Below are 16,802 nucleotides of genomic sequence, written 5' to 3' on the forward strand. Positions count from 1 at the left end.
ATTGGGTGACGAGGTGTCAACAGCAACTGGATCTGAAGTGGTGAAGTCCAAGGGTCCAGATTCAGAATCAACCTGCCAGACTTCAAGAATGGCAAAAGTGGGTGTCGAGATTTACCAGTTGTGAAAGCTGTTGACAATTTTTGACAGTTTTTAAATGTCAGTCAATCACAGACATTTAAAAGTGATTAAAATGGAAATGACTGGTCTAAAAGATAGAAACAATCTGAAGCATTAAAGTAAAATAATTTTGGAAAGTTAATCACCTTTTCCTGGTATTTTAATCAAGAAGTTTAGAACTCACAATTAAATCACGGAGATCTTTAATTCTAGACCAGTCTGACCTGGAGTTCAGACAGACTTGCAAATTCCTTTCCAGTGCAGAGTGCCATCCCACCAAGGATCTCTCAGCTGCTGAATTTCCTGTCCAGTGGCAGAGAGCACAGTGACATAAAACTATTTGTCACTCACTAAGTCATTGACTTCTTTATTGGGGCATCAAGTATATAGAGGTCTGAGACATACTGAAGTTCCAACAGCTGAAAGCCGTAGGTTCCAACTGCAGCCACCAACTTAACCCAGCAAAGTTTGTCCCATTGACTTCCGTATGCAATAATTCTGGATGTAACGTTAGTTGTGTTTTTAGTTGACGAGTGAATGACAGAAAGATTTAAAAGGGGAAGAAGAAAAGGTACACAAATGCACATTCCTAATACCTTGATAAGCTTTTTCACGTTTTCCTTTCTCTGTCTCTATAAATTGTTCTGAAGCTGCTTTAATCTTTTGAACCCAGACGGTCCTGCAAAGGAGTGAAAAAGAGACAATTCACCAAAACTGGGGTTGGAGGGAACTGGGTAAATTTATTCCTACATTCAAAGTGATTAATCAAGTTTTTTGACCAACTCAGCGACACAAAAAAATGACACTAAGTCCCAAAAAACTAACTTCATATTCCTTAGATCAACATATTTTACAGGTTTATTTTATTTTAAAATGTCAACTATTTTAGTTATGTTGGCAAATATATATTGGTTTTCATATATCTATTGGCAAATATATATTGGTTTTCATATATCTATTGGACATACGGCCAGTTGATCTACTTCGGTGATACAGTTGGAGGGATGGATATTGAGAGAGTCAAAGTATAAAATGTAATGGAATAGGAAGAAATAACAATAACAGTACAGCAAAAATGGACAAGGTCTGAACCACCAACGTTTTTCAGCTATTGGTAAACAAAAATGTAGTCGTTGTAATTAATTCAAATTAGTTGAATTTAGGTGACAAATTTATAAAACATTTTCTTTAAAAATATTTTTAAAGTGACAAATTGTTTTTAGTTGTGTTTAAAATTCAATGGAATCAGAAGCAAGAATACCTGGACAACACAAATCTTTTCACATTAGACAAAGTACAAGCATCTTCTGGCAGAGTTGCTAACATTCAAGTCATGGTGTATTATAATGTATTCAGTCATGGTGGAAAAGTATTCAAAGGGACTCAATGCATAGAACACTAAGCATTAATGTAGGAATAGGCTCTTCAGCCCAAGCATCTATGCCAAACTTGATGTCCACATAAAACAAAAATTCTGCTGCTTTCACTTGATAGCTATCCCTCCACCCCTTCCACATTCACATGTTTTCCTCAAAGCCTCTTAAATGCCACCATCATAATCTGGGCAGCTCACTCAACTCATCTGCCACTCTCAGTGTAAAATAATTTGCTCTGCACATCTCCCTCCGAAATACCTCCCCACTTCACCTTAAATGTGTGTCCTCTAGCATGTGATGCTTTTACAGTGGGAGAAAGATTCTGACTGTGTACTCCCCAGCTATGCCACTCATAACTTTATTTATTCTATTAGGGCACCCCTCAGAGTCTCTAGAAAAAGCAACACAAGCTTGTCTTTGTAGCTCATACCCTTTAACCCAGGAAACATTCAGGTAAATCTCCTCTGCACACTCTCCAAAGCATCCATAAGCTTAACGTAATGGGGAGACCAGAATTGCACACAATACTCCAAGTGTTCCCAAGATCAGGTCTTCCAGTCCAGATCATCTGAAATGTCTGCCTTCTTCCACAAATGTGGCTTCCCCTCCACTACCATCAACTCAGCCCTCACCCACATCTCCATTTTCTGCTCATCTGCCCTGCCCCTAGATGTAACAAACACATGATTCTCCTTGTCCTTATCTGCCACTCCATCAGCCTCCACATCCAAAACATTATCGTCCGGAACTTCCAGCACTTATGACAGGATCCCATTACCAGGATCATCTTCCTCTCTGCCTTCCATAGGGACTGCTCCCTCCATGACTCCCTCATGCCTTCATCCTTCCTCACCAATTGCCTAGCCACCACCCCCCGCACCCCTCAACACCGACACCTTACCCTGTGGCCACAGGAAATGCCATACTTGACCCACACCTCCTCCGTCACCACAGTCCTTTCAAGTGAAGTGATCTACTGGATCTGGTGCTCCCTTTGAGGCCTTCTTTACATCAGAGGGACTGGGAGATTACTTCACTGAGTACCTTTGCTCTGCCCGCATCAGTGACAGGGACCTCCCAGTTGCCAACCATTCAGTTCCATTCCCATACTTACATGTCTACCCATGGCCTAATGTACTATCCCTCCAAGACCATCCATCTGGGCATTCTTCAGCTAGAAGGCATTAACATTGACTTCTCTGGTTTCTGCTAACCTACTCTCCATTTCCAATCCCTTCCCTTCTTCTTTCCCACAGCTCCCCATGCCCTTCCTTCTCTATTTACCTAGCCATCTCTCCTCCCCCTGCTTGCTGCTGTTCCCTCCCTCCCTTCTCCAACTTACCTCCTGCCTTTGGGGCCATGCTCTTCCCCCACTCTTCCCCCCCCTCCACTTACCTTTCAGTTCTAACACCTGCCGACATTTTTCCATACCTTGATGAAGGGCTCAACCCCGAAATATTGGGTTATGTAACTTTATCTTTGCTATTATAAAGTACACTGCTTGATCTGCTGAGTTTCTCCAGCATTATGTTTTTACTGCAGCCTAACCAAAGTTTTATGTAGCTGCAACACGACTTCCTTACTTTTATACTCAATGCCCTGCCCAATGAAGCCATGAACACCATAATTCTTCTTTACTACCCAGTCTACTGGTGTGGCTACTTTCAAAGAGCTATGGTCCTGGACCCCCTGATCCCTCTGCATATCAATGCTTTTAAGAACTCAACCATTAACAGAAAATATTCCTTTAATGTAACACCTCACACTTGTCTGGATTAAACGCCATCTGCCATTTCTCTGCCCTTTATCTATAACTGATCCTGATGTATTCTTTGATAACCCTCTACACTGTTTACAAATCCACCAATCTTTCTATCAACTGCAAACTTACCAACTCACTCATCTACCTTTACATTCAAGTTACTTATATACAGTATATTACAAACAACAGGGGGTCCCCACATTGTGAAATACTGCCAGTCATGGACCTCCAGCCTAAATAATACACTTCCACCACGACCATATGTCTTCTGTGGGCCAATCAAATTCAAATCCAAACTATCAACTCACTGTCTCATGCATCTGTTCCTTCCAAATCAGCCTACCATTAGGGACATTGTCAAACAGCGTACTAAAGTCCATGTACGCGACATCCATCATATGCAAGATGTTACCTGGCCTTCATCAAGCTGTGCTGACTCTTTCAGTTGTTAATTATTCTTCAAGAAAAACAAGAAAGCAAAGGAGACCTTCAGATATTGTTTTATTCTACCCATCACCACTGAAAGGATCCAAGGAATTAAATCAACCAACTCACAAGATGGCAGAGTCCAAGCAAACAAGCCACACAAGGGCAAAACATAAATGAATGGCAACCCAAAAACAGGTCAGATCATGCAACAGGATGGATCAGGTTCAGGTACCTTGTCCCACCAAGTTTTCATGGAGTGTTAAGTAACAAATCAAGAGCATTAAAACAGTCAGGAAAAGTAACAACCTCTTCCATAGAAATACAACGTAGAAGATAGTTGTCTCAGTGTTCCAAAATCAGCACAAGAATTTCTATCCATTCAAATTCATTTCTTTTAAATATCTTGACTATTACATTTTCCATGATGGTCCAACACCCATTAAATAATGTCAAGTTCTAATGATCTAAGTTGATTTGCATTTGGTGATATTTCCCATAGATTTCCCTATCCATTTTCTGATAAGCTTTGCCAACTCAGCTTCACTACTTGAGTACAGTGATATTTAACTGGATATATTCATGCATATATTAAAAACTGCAGCTTCCATTTGATTTAAAAAAAATAGTGGAAAATAAATGATTTATTACAGACTTTTAGTTTTTCCTTTTCCCTCCTTGTGCTTTCATTCTCCACATCTGCATTTTTCTTTTTTCACAACTGTTCTTTTTTGGAACTTCATATCAGGAGCTCATGCAAAGCTTGGCCCAAAAGACTGAATGAGCTGGAATATAATTGCTCTTGCAAGAAAATATTCATAATTATACTTTGTGCTTGGAGCTCATCTAATACAATTAAATTAGCCATAAGGAAGGATCTGAAAATTGACGACCTTTCTTCCTTTATCTATTTATTCCCAAGAATAAAGAGTGGATTTTGGCAAGTATCCTCATGCTGTTAGTAAACCAAACACCAAGACCTGTGAGGTTTCTGTTAAACCAGTTTTAGCTGAAATAAACAAAGTTGTTACCGTGCTGTATGTATAATTTAATTTATAGTACAATCCCCATTATCTGGAATTCAAGAAACTGGCAGCCTCAAGCAGCCAGCAAAAAAATTGCATGAAAATAGGTAAAAAAAACTTAAATTTAAAATTGGTGCCCTCTAGTGGTCAGTTTCCCAAATATGCAACCAGAAAACTCATTTATCCAGCATCTACCAATCCCCATTGGTGCCAGATACCAGGGGTTTTACTGTATTCCATGAGGAATGTAGTTTATATTTGTTGCACCCACATAGAAATCCTGTTTTGAAGTGCTTCATTTACTTTAATCCATGTACCACATGGCAACAATAACATAAGATACAGTGTTTGCCACATTGGTTGCTCACCTCTCATTTAAAGACTCCACTCTGAGTGTGTACACCCTATCAATGTGCGAAATATGAAAGACTGGATCATCACTCGATGGATCAGTCGGCAGTTTCACAAGAACTTCATTTAAGAAAATAGGCTAAAGGAACAAAGAACAGGAGTTATTATTTACACATTGTAGATTTCTTGGAACTATCAGCCATAAGAACTCTCGAGTAGTACCCCGCTGGGATAAAATGAATTAATTGGCTCTCCCTCACATTCATGATCAATGCCTGCTCAAGAAATTTAAGAATTTCATCTAAAACTATTCTGCAACTTTTAACAAATGTTTACTGCTCTCCATACACTAAAAGTGTTTATTTAAAAACACCATTGCTTGTGGCTGTCTTAATTCCGTCCCAAAACCTCCTTGGTTCTTGAACTCTTTTTCTTCCATTAAAATGCTTAAGACCCTGTGACTACTGTGATGGATTATATCATATTTTATGTTGTATATAGATAGGTTTTTGAAGGAGATAAATTGTGGGAATAGTGTAGGCCAAAAACAAACACAAAAACTTCATAAAACAGATCTAATTTAAAATGCCAGAGCTCTGCTCAAGGTCCGAGTGCCTTTGCAAAAACTTTGAAGAATGCCTATAGAGATTTCACAAGTAGGTGTTAATTGGACATGCTGTGGAGTAATGGATTATTGTTTTGGAAAGCAACAGAAAATGGACTCAGAAGTTTGGGTCCGATTCCCCAATCTGTCTGAATGCAGCTTGCTATTCATGTGGTTTTGGAAGCAGAAAGAGAGAGAGACAAAATAGGCTTTTTCTAACAGAGAGAGAGACTCAACTACTTCCTGTGGCAAAGAATTCCACACATTTACCACTCTCTGAGAGAAGAAATTTTTCCTCATCTCAGTCCTAAAAAAATTCCCCCTTATGTAGGTTCTTGCGAGTTGCTATCTCGGAGGATCTTTCTTGGAGCCAGCGCACCAATGGCATCGTGAAGAAAGCCTCTACTTCCTCAGGAGTTTGCAGAGGAGCTAGTGGAGTTGTTCAAGTGAACCGGTACAGATCTGAAGGGCCGACATGGCCTGTTTCCGTGCTGTAAACGGTTATATGGTTAACTGGTTTCTGCAGCATGGCAAGCTGGAAGCTTGTTTAAAAATCATTTTGAAGACGGGTTGTGAGTTCTGATTTCAGCCTATTGAAACAACCCATGTGGTCCATACAAGAAGAAATGGCTGACTAGAGTGTTTCACCTGAAATAACGGAAACCAAAGTAACTCTGTGGTGACCTGCAGAAGAAGGGGTTATCATTTAGGAAACCCTGATGGGACAAGTTTCTTTGGCAAGACACTGAAGTGGCTGATTGGAGGGAATCAGCTTGTGTGTGTCCAACAAGCAACAAATCTCTCTCTGAAACCAACGAGAACCTTCCTGAGCAGTCGGTAACCAATTACTTTTAAACAGCAGAGCTTGTGAAAATTCATAAATGTTATATTCTGTGCACAATATAAGAATAGCCTGAAACCGGTGAACTTGGAGGAGTGAGAAGTGAGATTGGATTGTGAATCAAAGAACTTTCCTGAACTTATCCTCATTACATTTATGTGTGCTTAGAATTAGAAGGGTTAATTTAAGTTTATAGTAATAAATTAAAGTTTGATCCTGTTTTTATGGTTAAAGAAAATTAAAAATAACTTTTGTTTAAGGAACCATTTGTCTTGGTGAATTTCTATTGCTGCTGCGTTTTAGGATCCTCTGGGCTCGTAACACTACCAAATATTTGGTCATCTGTTTTAGTGTCACCTAACCTGCCTCTGTGTTACATTTTGTTTAATAGCATTGTTGGTGCCTTTGTTTGTTTTTTCATGTTAAAGGATCAAGACACATGCAAACCAATGTTAAAACATTATAAGCTTGCTTGAAGATAACAGTGTTTTGGGGTGTTGAAGGAGGAGGAGGAGGATAAAAATGCAGGGCCATGGAGGAGAAAAGCATTCAGTGTTTATATTCTAATCTGCAAGCTATATCTACATCATCCAACTTTAAGTCATCATTGATTTGTGCCACAGTTTACGTAGCCGTGCTATTACAGTATCAGCGACCTGGGTTCAAATCCAATCTGTAAGTTTGTACGTTCTCCCCTTGACTTGTGTCAGCTTTCTCTGGGTGCTCCTGTTGCCTCCCATTCTCCAAAATGTTTGGGGTTGGTAGGTTCATTCAATGAAATTAGACAGCATGGGTTTCATGGCCTTCTAACCTGCTGCATCATTTAAAGACTTACCGTTTTGTACATCTTAAACTGCGAGTTACATTTAGAGCTGAACAGTTTCTCAGACCCCGATGAAATAAATGACTGTTTTGCAATGTAGGTGAGCAACAGGAAATCATTGAAAAGGAAGCCGTATAACTCTTTGTTGCTCTTTGCTTTGTAAACTTTTCCACTGTGCAGCAGCTTCCGTGGCCCCAAACAATTTGTAATGGAGTTGAAGGTAATGTGCTAAAAGGAAAGGGCACAAAACAAAATCATTAATGGAAAACAGAGGATGTGAGATTCCATGTTGATCATAGGCACTCCCCAGGAGCATTCATGCTGGAATTATGGACTAAATAAGCATTTATTAGGCAACATGGGCTGAAATCAGGAATCTGGTTAAATATCTGGATCTGATTTTTAGATGTCTAATATTGAATTTAAATTCAAGTCGGACACGTTTGAACAACAGTCCATTTACCTGTCTCCTCAACCGCTTTCCTCTCTAGAAAGAAATCAAGTAGTGTGTTTATTCGATCTACTTACATCCTCTTTAAATGCATTCTGCTTTGACATTTTGTTCAAAGAGCCATTACGTATCTATACAGCAGGAAAGCAGAGGCAATTACTTTTTCCACAAGTGTAATTGATCAATAAAACAGGATTCCAGAGATGGTGGTGAGAATTGACTCTTGGCTGGTCTTCAAGTCTTTTGGAAATCAAGGTGGTAACTGCAGATGAAAGATGAAGACCAACTTTTCTGGAAAAGTTGCTTGATTTTTGTAGTTAACAGCCGGTCAAACTAACTCTCTGCTGATGTTGATAAAAGCGGAACTCTTATCTTTACTAATTCTCCAACACAAACGAACAAATTTCTGAGAGGTTTTCCCTAACATACCTTTTCAAGATGAAACATGAACATGTCTTCAAGTGGGGCTGTACTATCCATAAAACCAGACAAAAATCTGGCAGAGTAAACCACACATCCCCAAGAAAAGCCAAGAACTTATTTTAGTTAAAAAATGTAAATATACAAAAACTTCAAAAGAATTAAAAATAAAATTTTATCGTGTAGTATAAAGTTATTACATTTTCAAATGCCTTTTTCTCCACTCTGTCTACTTGTGTTGTCACTTTCATGAAACTATGCACCTATACCCCTGAGTTTCTTCATTCTACAACATTCCTCAGGGCCCACCAATCACTGTGTGAGTCCAGCCCTGGTTTAACCTCCCAGAGTGCAAAACCTTACACATGCCAGAGTTAGATTCCATATGCCATTCCTTGGTCAATCTTCCCTCTTCACATAGGTCTTGTTGCAATCTCAGCTATCCTTCTTCACTGTCTGCTATGCCACAAATTTTAGTGTAATCCACAAATTTACCAAACATGGCAACTTTTTTTGTCATCATAGAGGACAGTGGACCCAGCACAAATCTCTGTGGCACACCACTGATCACAGGCCTCCAATCACAATAATAATCCTCCACTACCAGTCTCTGATTTCTACCATCAATTGAATTCTGCATCCAATTCATCAACTCACTCTGGATCCCATGGGCTATGATCTTTCAGACCAGATAGCCATGCAGGATCTGTCAAAGCCCTGTCCAGTCCATGTCTTCTACCCTGCTCTTTTCAACCTTCTTTGTCACCTATTCAAACAAAAACTATCAATTCATGAGAACCTGTCTCCCTGCACACAAAACCTAACCAGTCCTTACCCTTCCAAAGTATAGTTTCAGAATGGACTCTCTTGTGATGAACATCTCACATCGGAAACATTCATCTGTTGTGGTACGTTTTTAAAACTTTTTTTGCTGTGGGATAAATCAATCCAGAGCATGGAAGAGGAGAATAATAAATTCATCATTTGTGGCTTGTCTAAATATTGAAGCATTTTTTAAAGAATTCATAGAAAATGATAGCAATCCAAAAATAATATTTTCATTTAAATCCTTCCACAGAACCTGGAACATGAACTTATCCCATTGTTCTCCAATGTTACTCCACATTTTTCCCCACTCATCTTATTTTAGGTTTCAGCTTTAATTTCCTTTGTTATATTAAAGAAGAAATGGCAATTAAATAATCAGTTTCATAATGGAGATCTTGTATATAATCTTTATTAGAGAATCTCCATTGGATCAGGGATGGGTCAACACCTGTAGAAACAGAGTATTGTTAGTCTGAAACTATCCAATTAACTAATAACAAGATAGGGATCAGAGACTTTGCCCAATAAGTGTACATTTCTAAATTCCTCATTAGCAGTGATCTTAGACACGCAGGAAATTTCTGGTCTGAACACAGTGGCTGAGATTATGCATATGGGGAGAAAAGTGAGGAAATTTTTAATCATTATCTTTGTTTTGAGCAAAAACTTACAAATATAGTTATTGGGGTATCATGCAATTAAGAAACAAATATTCCTATTAATTAAAGCATAACTTAAGATAGGGTGCTTTGTAATAGGAATCACTTGGAGGCACACATCTCAAATGAATGTATTTTGTTTTTTTCAGTTACAATGAAAATCTCTAATAATAAGGCTGTTGCATTATTGAATTAATATTATTAGCAGATCAGACCACAGAAGAAACCCCTCCATCCTCACCTCTGCTAGTCCATCACATTGAACGTGCGACTGAATCCATTCCAGCCGGTCAGAGTTTTCCTTTTCACGCACACCTTCATTCACTTGGGAACACAGCTCCTCTGCACGCTCCAACGCCAGCTTTAAGTGGCTATGGTCAGCATGAGCCTCTGGAGTGTTTTCTAAAATCTGCGGCCATTATAGCATGCATTTTCAATAAGAATAAGTAAATGTTACAGTCTGCTCAAAATATATTTAATCCAAGGGTAAAGATGCCAATTTTTCTACAGATAATTATTATGTTTGCATCTTTTCTGACAACACATCAATTTAAAAGGGTTTTTGTACAAAAAAAAAATTCAGTGTATGAGACTCCTCTAGTATATAACAAGGACTTCAATTTCTGTTTTTTTTTTCATTTTTGGTGCTTTTTTTTCCTGTTTTACTGCTTATCAAAAATGGGATTTCCAGTTATTATAAAGAAACTCAAGTTTTAAAAAATGGATCAACTATGGGGTCTATACAATGAGTTTAAATCAGAAATAACTGGAATCAGTTACATAAATAGACTTGCAGACTTGAAATCAATCTAACATTAAAATCTACCACCATGCTACCAACTCCTCCAAAAAGATAGTCCGTGGACTCTCTGTCGACTCTAAAACCCTTGTGTGGCATTCTTAAATCAAAATTATGCACATTTGATATTGTTTGGCACTGTTGAGGTTTCTCAGTGAAAGGAAATCATGCCTTGGAGTCAGATTTCATTCGTTAAAATCTTAAAAAGGCAAGCCACTCCTCCCATACACCATAAGGTTAAGGTAGGCTCAGATGCCAACATTTATTTTTTTCATGTGTAACTTTTCACAGCAATTCTCTGGGGAAGTCTGGTGGAACGCTTCAGCAGGAATAACAGTCATAATAAAATGAATACAAAACATCCTTTCAGTGTTATTTTATTGTTCAATTTACCACTGATTATGTCATACATAATATCAACCTTCTTTGGAGCAATCTTAAAAAATGATTTGAGTTCTGTTAAACTGAAGGGGAGTCAGATAATCAACAACTTCAAAAAGAAATTGGACTGGAAAGAGAAACTAAACTTGGAGTGTTGTGGTAGCCACATGGCCTCCTTGTGAGCTGTTATGCCTCCTTTTTTGTGCACCACTACAAGTAATGGAAATAAAATTTTACTTACGTTCTTAATAATAAGTGGATAACGTGTAATTCTCTGCATTGGCTTTAGTAAGAAGCTGGAAAGTGGCATCCCTTTACATCTTGGGTCAGAAGCCAATTTCTGCAGTCAAAAACAGGAAGTTATTACTGAAAAGAATCAATACAGCTGTTCAGAGCCCAGAGGACCCCAAAACCCAACAGCAACAGATATTCACCAAGACAAAAGGTTTCCTAAACAAGTTACTTTTAATTTTCTTTAAACATGAAAACAGGACCAAACTTTAACTTATTACTATTTAACTCAACTTAACCCCCTTCTAATTCTAAGCACACATGTATGTAATGAAAAGTTCAGAAAAGTTCTTTTATTCACAATCCAATCTCACTTCTCACTCCTCCAAGTTCACTGCTTGCAGGCAATTCTTATACTGTACACAGAATTTAACATTTAGGAATTTCACCAGGCTTTGGTGCTTGAAAGGTAAATGGTTACCGCTCAGGAAGGTTCTTGTCAATTTTCAGAGAGAGATTTGTTGCTTATTGGACACCCACAACTGATTCCTTCAGATCAGCCACTTCAATGTCTTGCCGAAAAAACTTGCCCCGTCAGGGTTTTCCAGATGATTACCTCTTTCTTTCAGGTCATCACAGAGTTCCTTTTTGTTTCCCTTATTTCAAGAGAAACATTATACAGCCAGTCATCTCCTCTTGTATGGACCACAAGGGCTTTGACCAGGCTGAACTGAGAACTTATAACCCGTCTTCAAAATGGGGTTTTTCCACAAGCTTGCTAGCTTGTCCTGTTCCAGTCCCAGCTGCTGCTGAACTGTAGAACTTTATTCTCTCTCTCTCACTCAGAGAAAACCACATGACCCTCTTAAAACAGCCAACTGCACTCAGACAGACTGCAGCTCTGGACTTAATCTTCCGATTTCGTTCATCTGTTGCTTTCCAAAACAATAATCCATTACTCCACAGCATGTCCAATTAACACCTACTTATGAAGTCCTTATAGACATCCTTCAAAGTTTGTGCAAAGTCTCTCAGAGTCTGGACTGTCTGGCTTGAGCAGAGCTCTTGCATTTTAAATGAGATCTGTTTGAAGTGTTTGTATGTGTGACCTAACTAAAAACCTCACAATTTATCTCCTTTAAAACATATCTATATACAATATAAAATATAACAATCTGTCTCATAGAAAATATAAAGCTATGTCCACCAAAATATACAGAATGATTTACAGATTTTAAAATGTTAAATTTTACTGGACCAATGTTACTCTTATTTATAGATAAGTTGGACTAGAACTTGGAAATGCTTGTCATGACTATACCATCAGAGATGTTAGAGGATCAAATAAACAGAATATTTTGGATCTAATATTGTGAAATAAGAAAGGATTACTTAAGGAAATTCCATCTATCCAGAGCTTGAGGAAGGCTGGAAATCTGAACAAGCATTTTCATCTAGTCATACAAAGAGAGGAAGAGGTCCAATTACTTTTTGATTTCACTGCTAGTCCCCAAACTGGAGCACAAACAATTGCATCAGATGCCCAACTTTGAATGGAATATAATATATTGTTTAACATTGTACAATAAGACAGGAACGGACTCACATAGCTCGTCAATATAAATTATTCAGAAATGTTTCTTGAAATCAAGCAAACGTGCAGCTTTCATACCTTGAGATAATCTTTAAATTCTGGTTCTTCATCTGTTTTCTGCTGAAGAATAGCTGCTCCATTGAGCTGGCAACTACAAAACCGAATGTAAGCTTGCATGTGTGACAGTTCAGTGGCCAGGATGTCTCCAATCATCTGTACAGGCATTTTCTCCCCACCTGTCTTTTTCCTCACACGCAGAGCCCTAAAACCACAAGATATTTGTGAAAGATTACATCTAGCATGCTTGGGTGACAATATTCTCAGGAACTCAAGCCAGAAATTGCACCAATGCAGAGTTCACTCAGAAACTAGGTTGAGTTCTTAGTGTAAACACGCTGCTTCTGAATACAATACAAATCCACCATTTATTTGAAGGCTTATCAGTACATTTAATCCAATTTAGAAATATAACAGCCACTTGAAATTTTGCTCATTACAAATGTACTTTTCATAAAAAGTTTGAATTTCAAATTTGTGAACAAATTGGGTCTAATTTCACAATGACTACATCAGTGAACTTGTAATTTATTGGCCTAATTAGTGATTTTGATACAAGTTCATTCATTTTCTGTCCAATTTTCCCACATGTTACTGCACAATATTTAATTCCATTTGCAGCCACTCAGAAAATGAAGCAGTCCATGCCTGCATTCAGCATGGTCCAGTCAAAATTTATACATGGACTGACAACTGACGTATAACATTCAAGTCACTTAAGAGCCAGGAGATGAATACCTCCAACAAAAGAGTTTAAGAAAATTATTAATGAATGGAAACTCAACTGGACCAACCACATAAATACTTTGGCTGGTCAACCTGTAGGAGGTAACTCACCTTAGTGTTACAGCCTCATGAAGCATGAAAATAGGGCCTTAATCTATCAGGTATCCAGCTACAATAATCCAATGTCCTATCGTACCCCTCCTAAAATTTTTTTTGATTTTCATGAATGTCTTTATCTCTGCCATCACTTCAGGCAACATGTTCCAGACTTCAACTACCTCCTATCAAACTACAGCCTCTCATTCCGCTAAAAAGAAAAGTTTTTATTGACCCTATCTATACCCCTCAATTTTGCACACTTCAGTCAGATTCCTTGTCAGCTTTCTTCTTTCCAAGGAAAACAACTCCAGCCAGTTTCTCCTCTCCTCACAACAGAAACATTCCAGGTCAGGGAACATCTTAATGAATCTCCTCTACACCTTCTCCAGTATTCCAGCCTAATCAACATTCATAGAATTAAACAGAACAGAAAAGGGCCCCTTTTGCTCATCTTTCCATCCAGGCCAATCATGATGCCTATATACACCTAACCCATTTTCCTGCATTAGACCTATATCCCTATATGCCTTTCCTATCAATTAACCCGTCCAAATGCCTTTTGTGCTGTAATTGTATCCAACTTCTTTAGCAGCTCATTCCAGATAGCTATCATGTTCTGAGTTGAAAAACATTCCCGTCAAATTTCCTTTTGCCAGCATTTCTTTATCTTCTCAAGAGAACACCGTTGCCTCAAATCAATTCCACATAACCAAAGAGGTAGTCTTAAAGCACATGAAATTGGATAAATATCTGGAGCCTGGTACGTCAGCTCTTCGTAGAAAACTCAGGAAGAAATTGTTGGGGCCCTGCCAGAGATGCATCATCATTAGCCTTTAGCAAGATACTGGAAGACTGGATGGTGGTTAATGTTGTGTTTTTATTCAAGAAGGGATGCAAGGAGAGGAGGAGTCACGCGATGGAGTAGTGGCCGGACGGTGAACTCCAGCCCTCTCCAGAAAAGTCGGGAAAAACAAGAGAAAACACAAAGGCACAGAAATAAAAGTTACAGAAAAGTGAGTATAAAGGTGGAAAGAAGATGGCGACAAAAAAAGAAAAGTCGAAAGCAACGGTAAGAAGAGAGGAAGAGAAGACAAAGGAGGAAAAAGGTGAAGGCCTTACCTGTCCGAAGAGGCCCGCTGCGGAGAGAGAAACCCGCTCCCTCAGGTCGGTAAATAATGGACTACAAAAATGGCTCGCAGAGCCGAACAAAAGTGCGCAAACGCGCATGCGCGAAGTTTCGCGCATGCGCGATGCGAATGAAAAAAAACACACCGACGGGAGGGGGGACCAGCTGGGGAGTCGATCTCCACAGCCGGCAACGACAGCTGCAGAACACCTGCAGCAAGAAGAGACCACAGAAGACAATAGAAACAAGATAGAAGAGGAGGAAAGGGCAACAAAGAAACAACAGATGGTCAACTCAGAGGAAGAAGAAGAGGAAGAGTATGGTGAAATAGAAGAAGAAAAGAGAGGCAAGGTAAAGGATATACTTGCTCTTATTAGAGGATACATGGAATCATTTAAAGAATGGCAAACACAGGAATTTAAGGATTTAAGAAAAAGAATAAACAACACAGAGGAGAAAATAATTAAAATGGAGATGACCTTAACAGAAATGGGAAAAAAAATGGACAAGATGGAAGAGCGGGCAGTAGCAGCAGAAATGGAGGTAGAAGACTTAAAAAAGAAATTGGAGAAATCTAATAAAAAAACTAAAGAGACACAAGAACTACTAGCTCAAAAAATAGATACAATGGAAAACCATAACAGAAGAAATAACATAAAGATAGTGGGCCTTAAGGAAGATGAAGAAGGCAAGAATATGAGGGAGTTTATAAAAGAGTGGATCCCTAAGACCCTAGGATGTCCAGAACTACAGCATGAAATGGAAATAGAAAGGGCACATAGAGTATTGGCCTCTAAACCACAACCACAACAAAAACCAAGATCTATTGTAGTAAAATTCCTAAGATATACTACAAGAGAAAAGGTACTGGAGAAGACAATGGAAAAAGTAAGAGAGGGCAACAAACCACTGGAGTATAAAGGGCAAAAAATCTTCATTTATCCAGATATAAGTTTTGAACTCCTAAAGAAGAGAAAAGAGTTCAATACAGCAAAGGCGATTTTATGGAAGAAAGGGTATAAATTTATACTAAAGCATCCAGCGGTATTGAAAATATTTATTCCAGGACAGCAAAACAGACTATTCTCGGATCCAGAAGAAGCACGAAAATTTGCAGAACAATTACAAAAATAGACTGAGGGAGGAAGACGGGTAATGAGAGTTAAAATGATCACGACTGATATGTATGTGGGTAAAGACAAAAATAGACTGAGGGAAGAAGACGGGTAATGAGAGTAAAAATGATCACGATTGATATGTATGCAGGTAAAGAGGTATAAGAGTGAATAGAGACAATGAGCATACATGAATGTATCTGTACTTAGAGGAAAATATAGATAGTATAGACAAGAATTAATAAGGGAAGGTAATGGAATAGAGAGAATAAGGAGGGAATTAAAAGAGGGACCTTTGTGACATATGAAAAGTGAAATCTTTTCTGGGGGAGGCGGGGTGGGGGGAAATAGCGGTCACTGCACAATCAGTTGACGCTTGCGAGTGGATTCGCAAATCCAAATGGAGAGGGGAGATGTGGTTGTCCGACAAGGGATAAAGGACAACTCAGGAGGTGAAGGGGAGATTGGGGATAAATAAGATAGAAATAGGAGAATAAGGAAAATGTTAGATGTTGTAGGAATGTTGTCTTATGAAGAGTTGAAAATAAGAAAACAGAAATGGAAAAGGAGGAAAGGTAATGATGGAAAAACGGAAAGAGAAGATAAACAAAATATAAAAGGGCTACGCTGAACTATATGTCTTTAAATATTAATGGAATACATAACCAAATTAAAAGGAAGAAACTACCAAATTTAAATGAATAAATGTATTCCATTAGAAAAAAAAAATAACATATTGGTTAAGAAATAATATTGAAATATTCGAACAAGTATAGGAGCCTTACATTAAATACAATAGCGAAAACCTACCGGGGACAAACATTACCTAAGTTGATAGAAGGAGAAGGAAAGAAAAGAATGGACTCAGTAGAATTTCTGGTGTAATTTTGTTGAATGACAACATTGTCTGACTGGATTAATGCAACCTAGATTGTATACCTAAAATGGATGAGAGGGGGGGGTGGGGGGGTGGTTTGGGAGGAAAGGGGGG

The 16,802-nt window shown here is 38.5% G+C and overlaps 1 protein-coding gene across 7 annotated transcripts in view; it reads right to left on the bottom strand.

Annotated features, from left to right (window-relative positions):
* Positions 1-16,802, bottom strand: part of LOC138736734 (intersectin-2-like) — a 220,624-nt gene that overhangs the window by 31,073 nt on the left and 172,749 nt on the right. For all 7 annotated transcript variants that reach the window (XM_069886721.1, XM_069886717.1, XM_069886722.1 and 4 more), the window contains 6 exons: positions 12,767-12,950; positions 11,105-11,203; positions 9,925-10,092; positions 7,338-7,553; positions 5,075-5,196; positions 714-796 (listed from right to left, as the gene is read on the bottom strand). In XM_069886721.1, coding sequence (XP_069742822.1) covers positions 714-796; positions 5,075-5,196; positions 7,338-7,553; positions 9,925-10,092; positions 11,105-11,203; positions 12,767-12,950 — 872 coding nt within the window. The remainder of the gene's footprint in view (positions 1-713; positions 797-5,074; positions 5,197-7,337; positions 7,554-9,924; positions 10,093-11,104; positions 11,204-12,766; positions 12,951-16,802) is intronic.

This window comes from Narcine bancroftii, chromosome 6 (assembly GCF_036971445.1).
Source record: "Narcine bancroftii isolate sNarBan1 chromosome 6, sNarBan1.hap1, whole genome shotgun sequence".
NCBI classification, from domain to species: Eukaryota; Metazoa; Chordata; class Chondrichthyes; order Torpediniformes; family Narcinidae; genus Narcine; species Narcine bancroftii.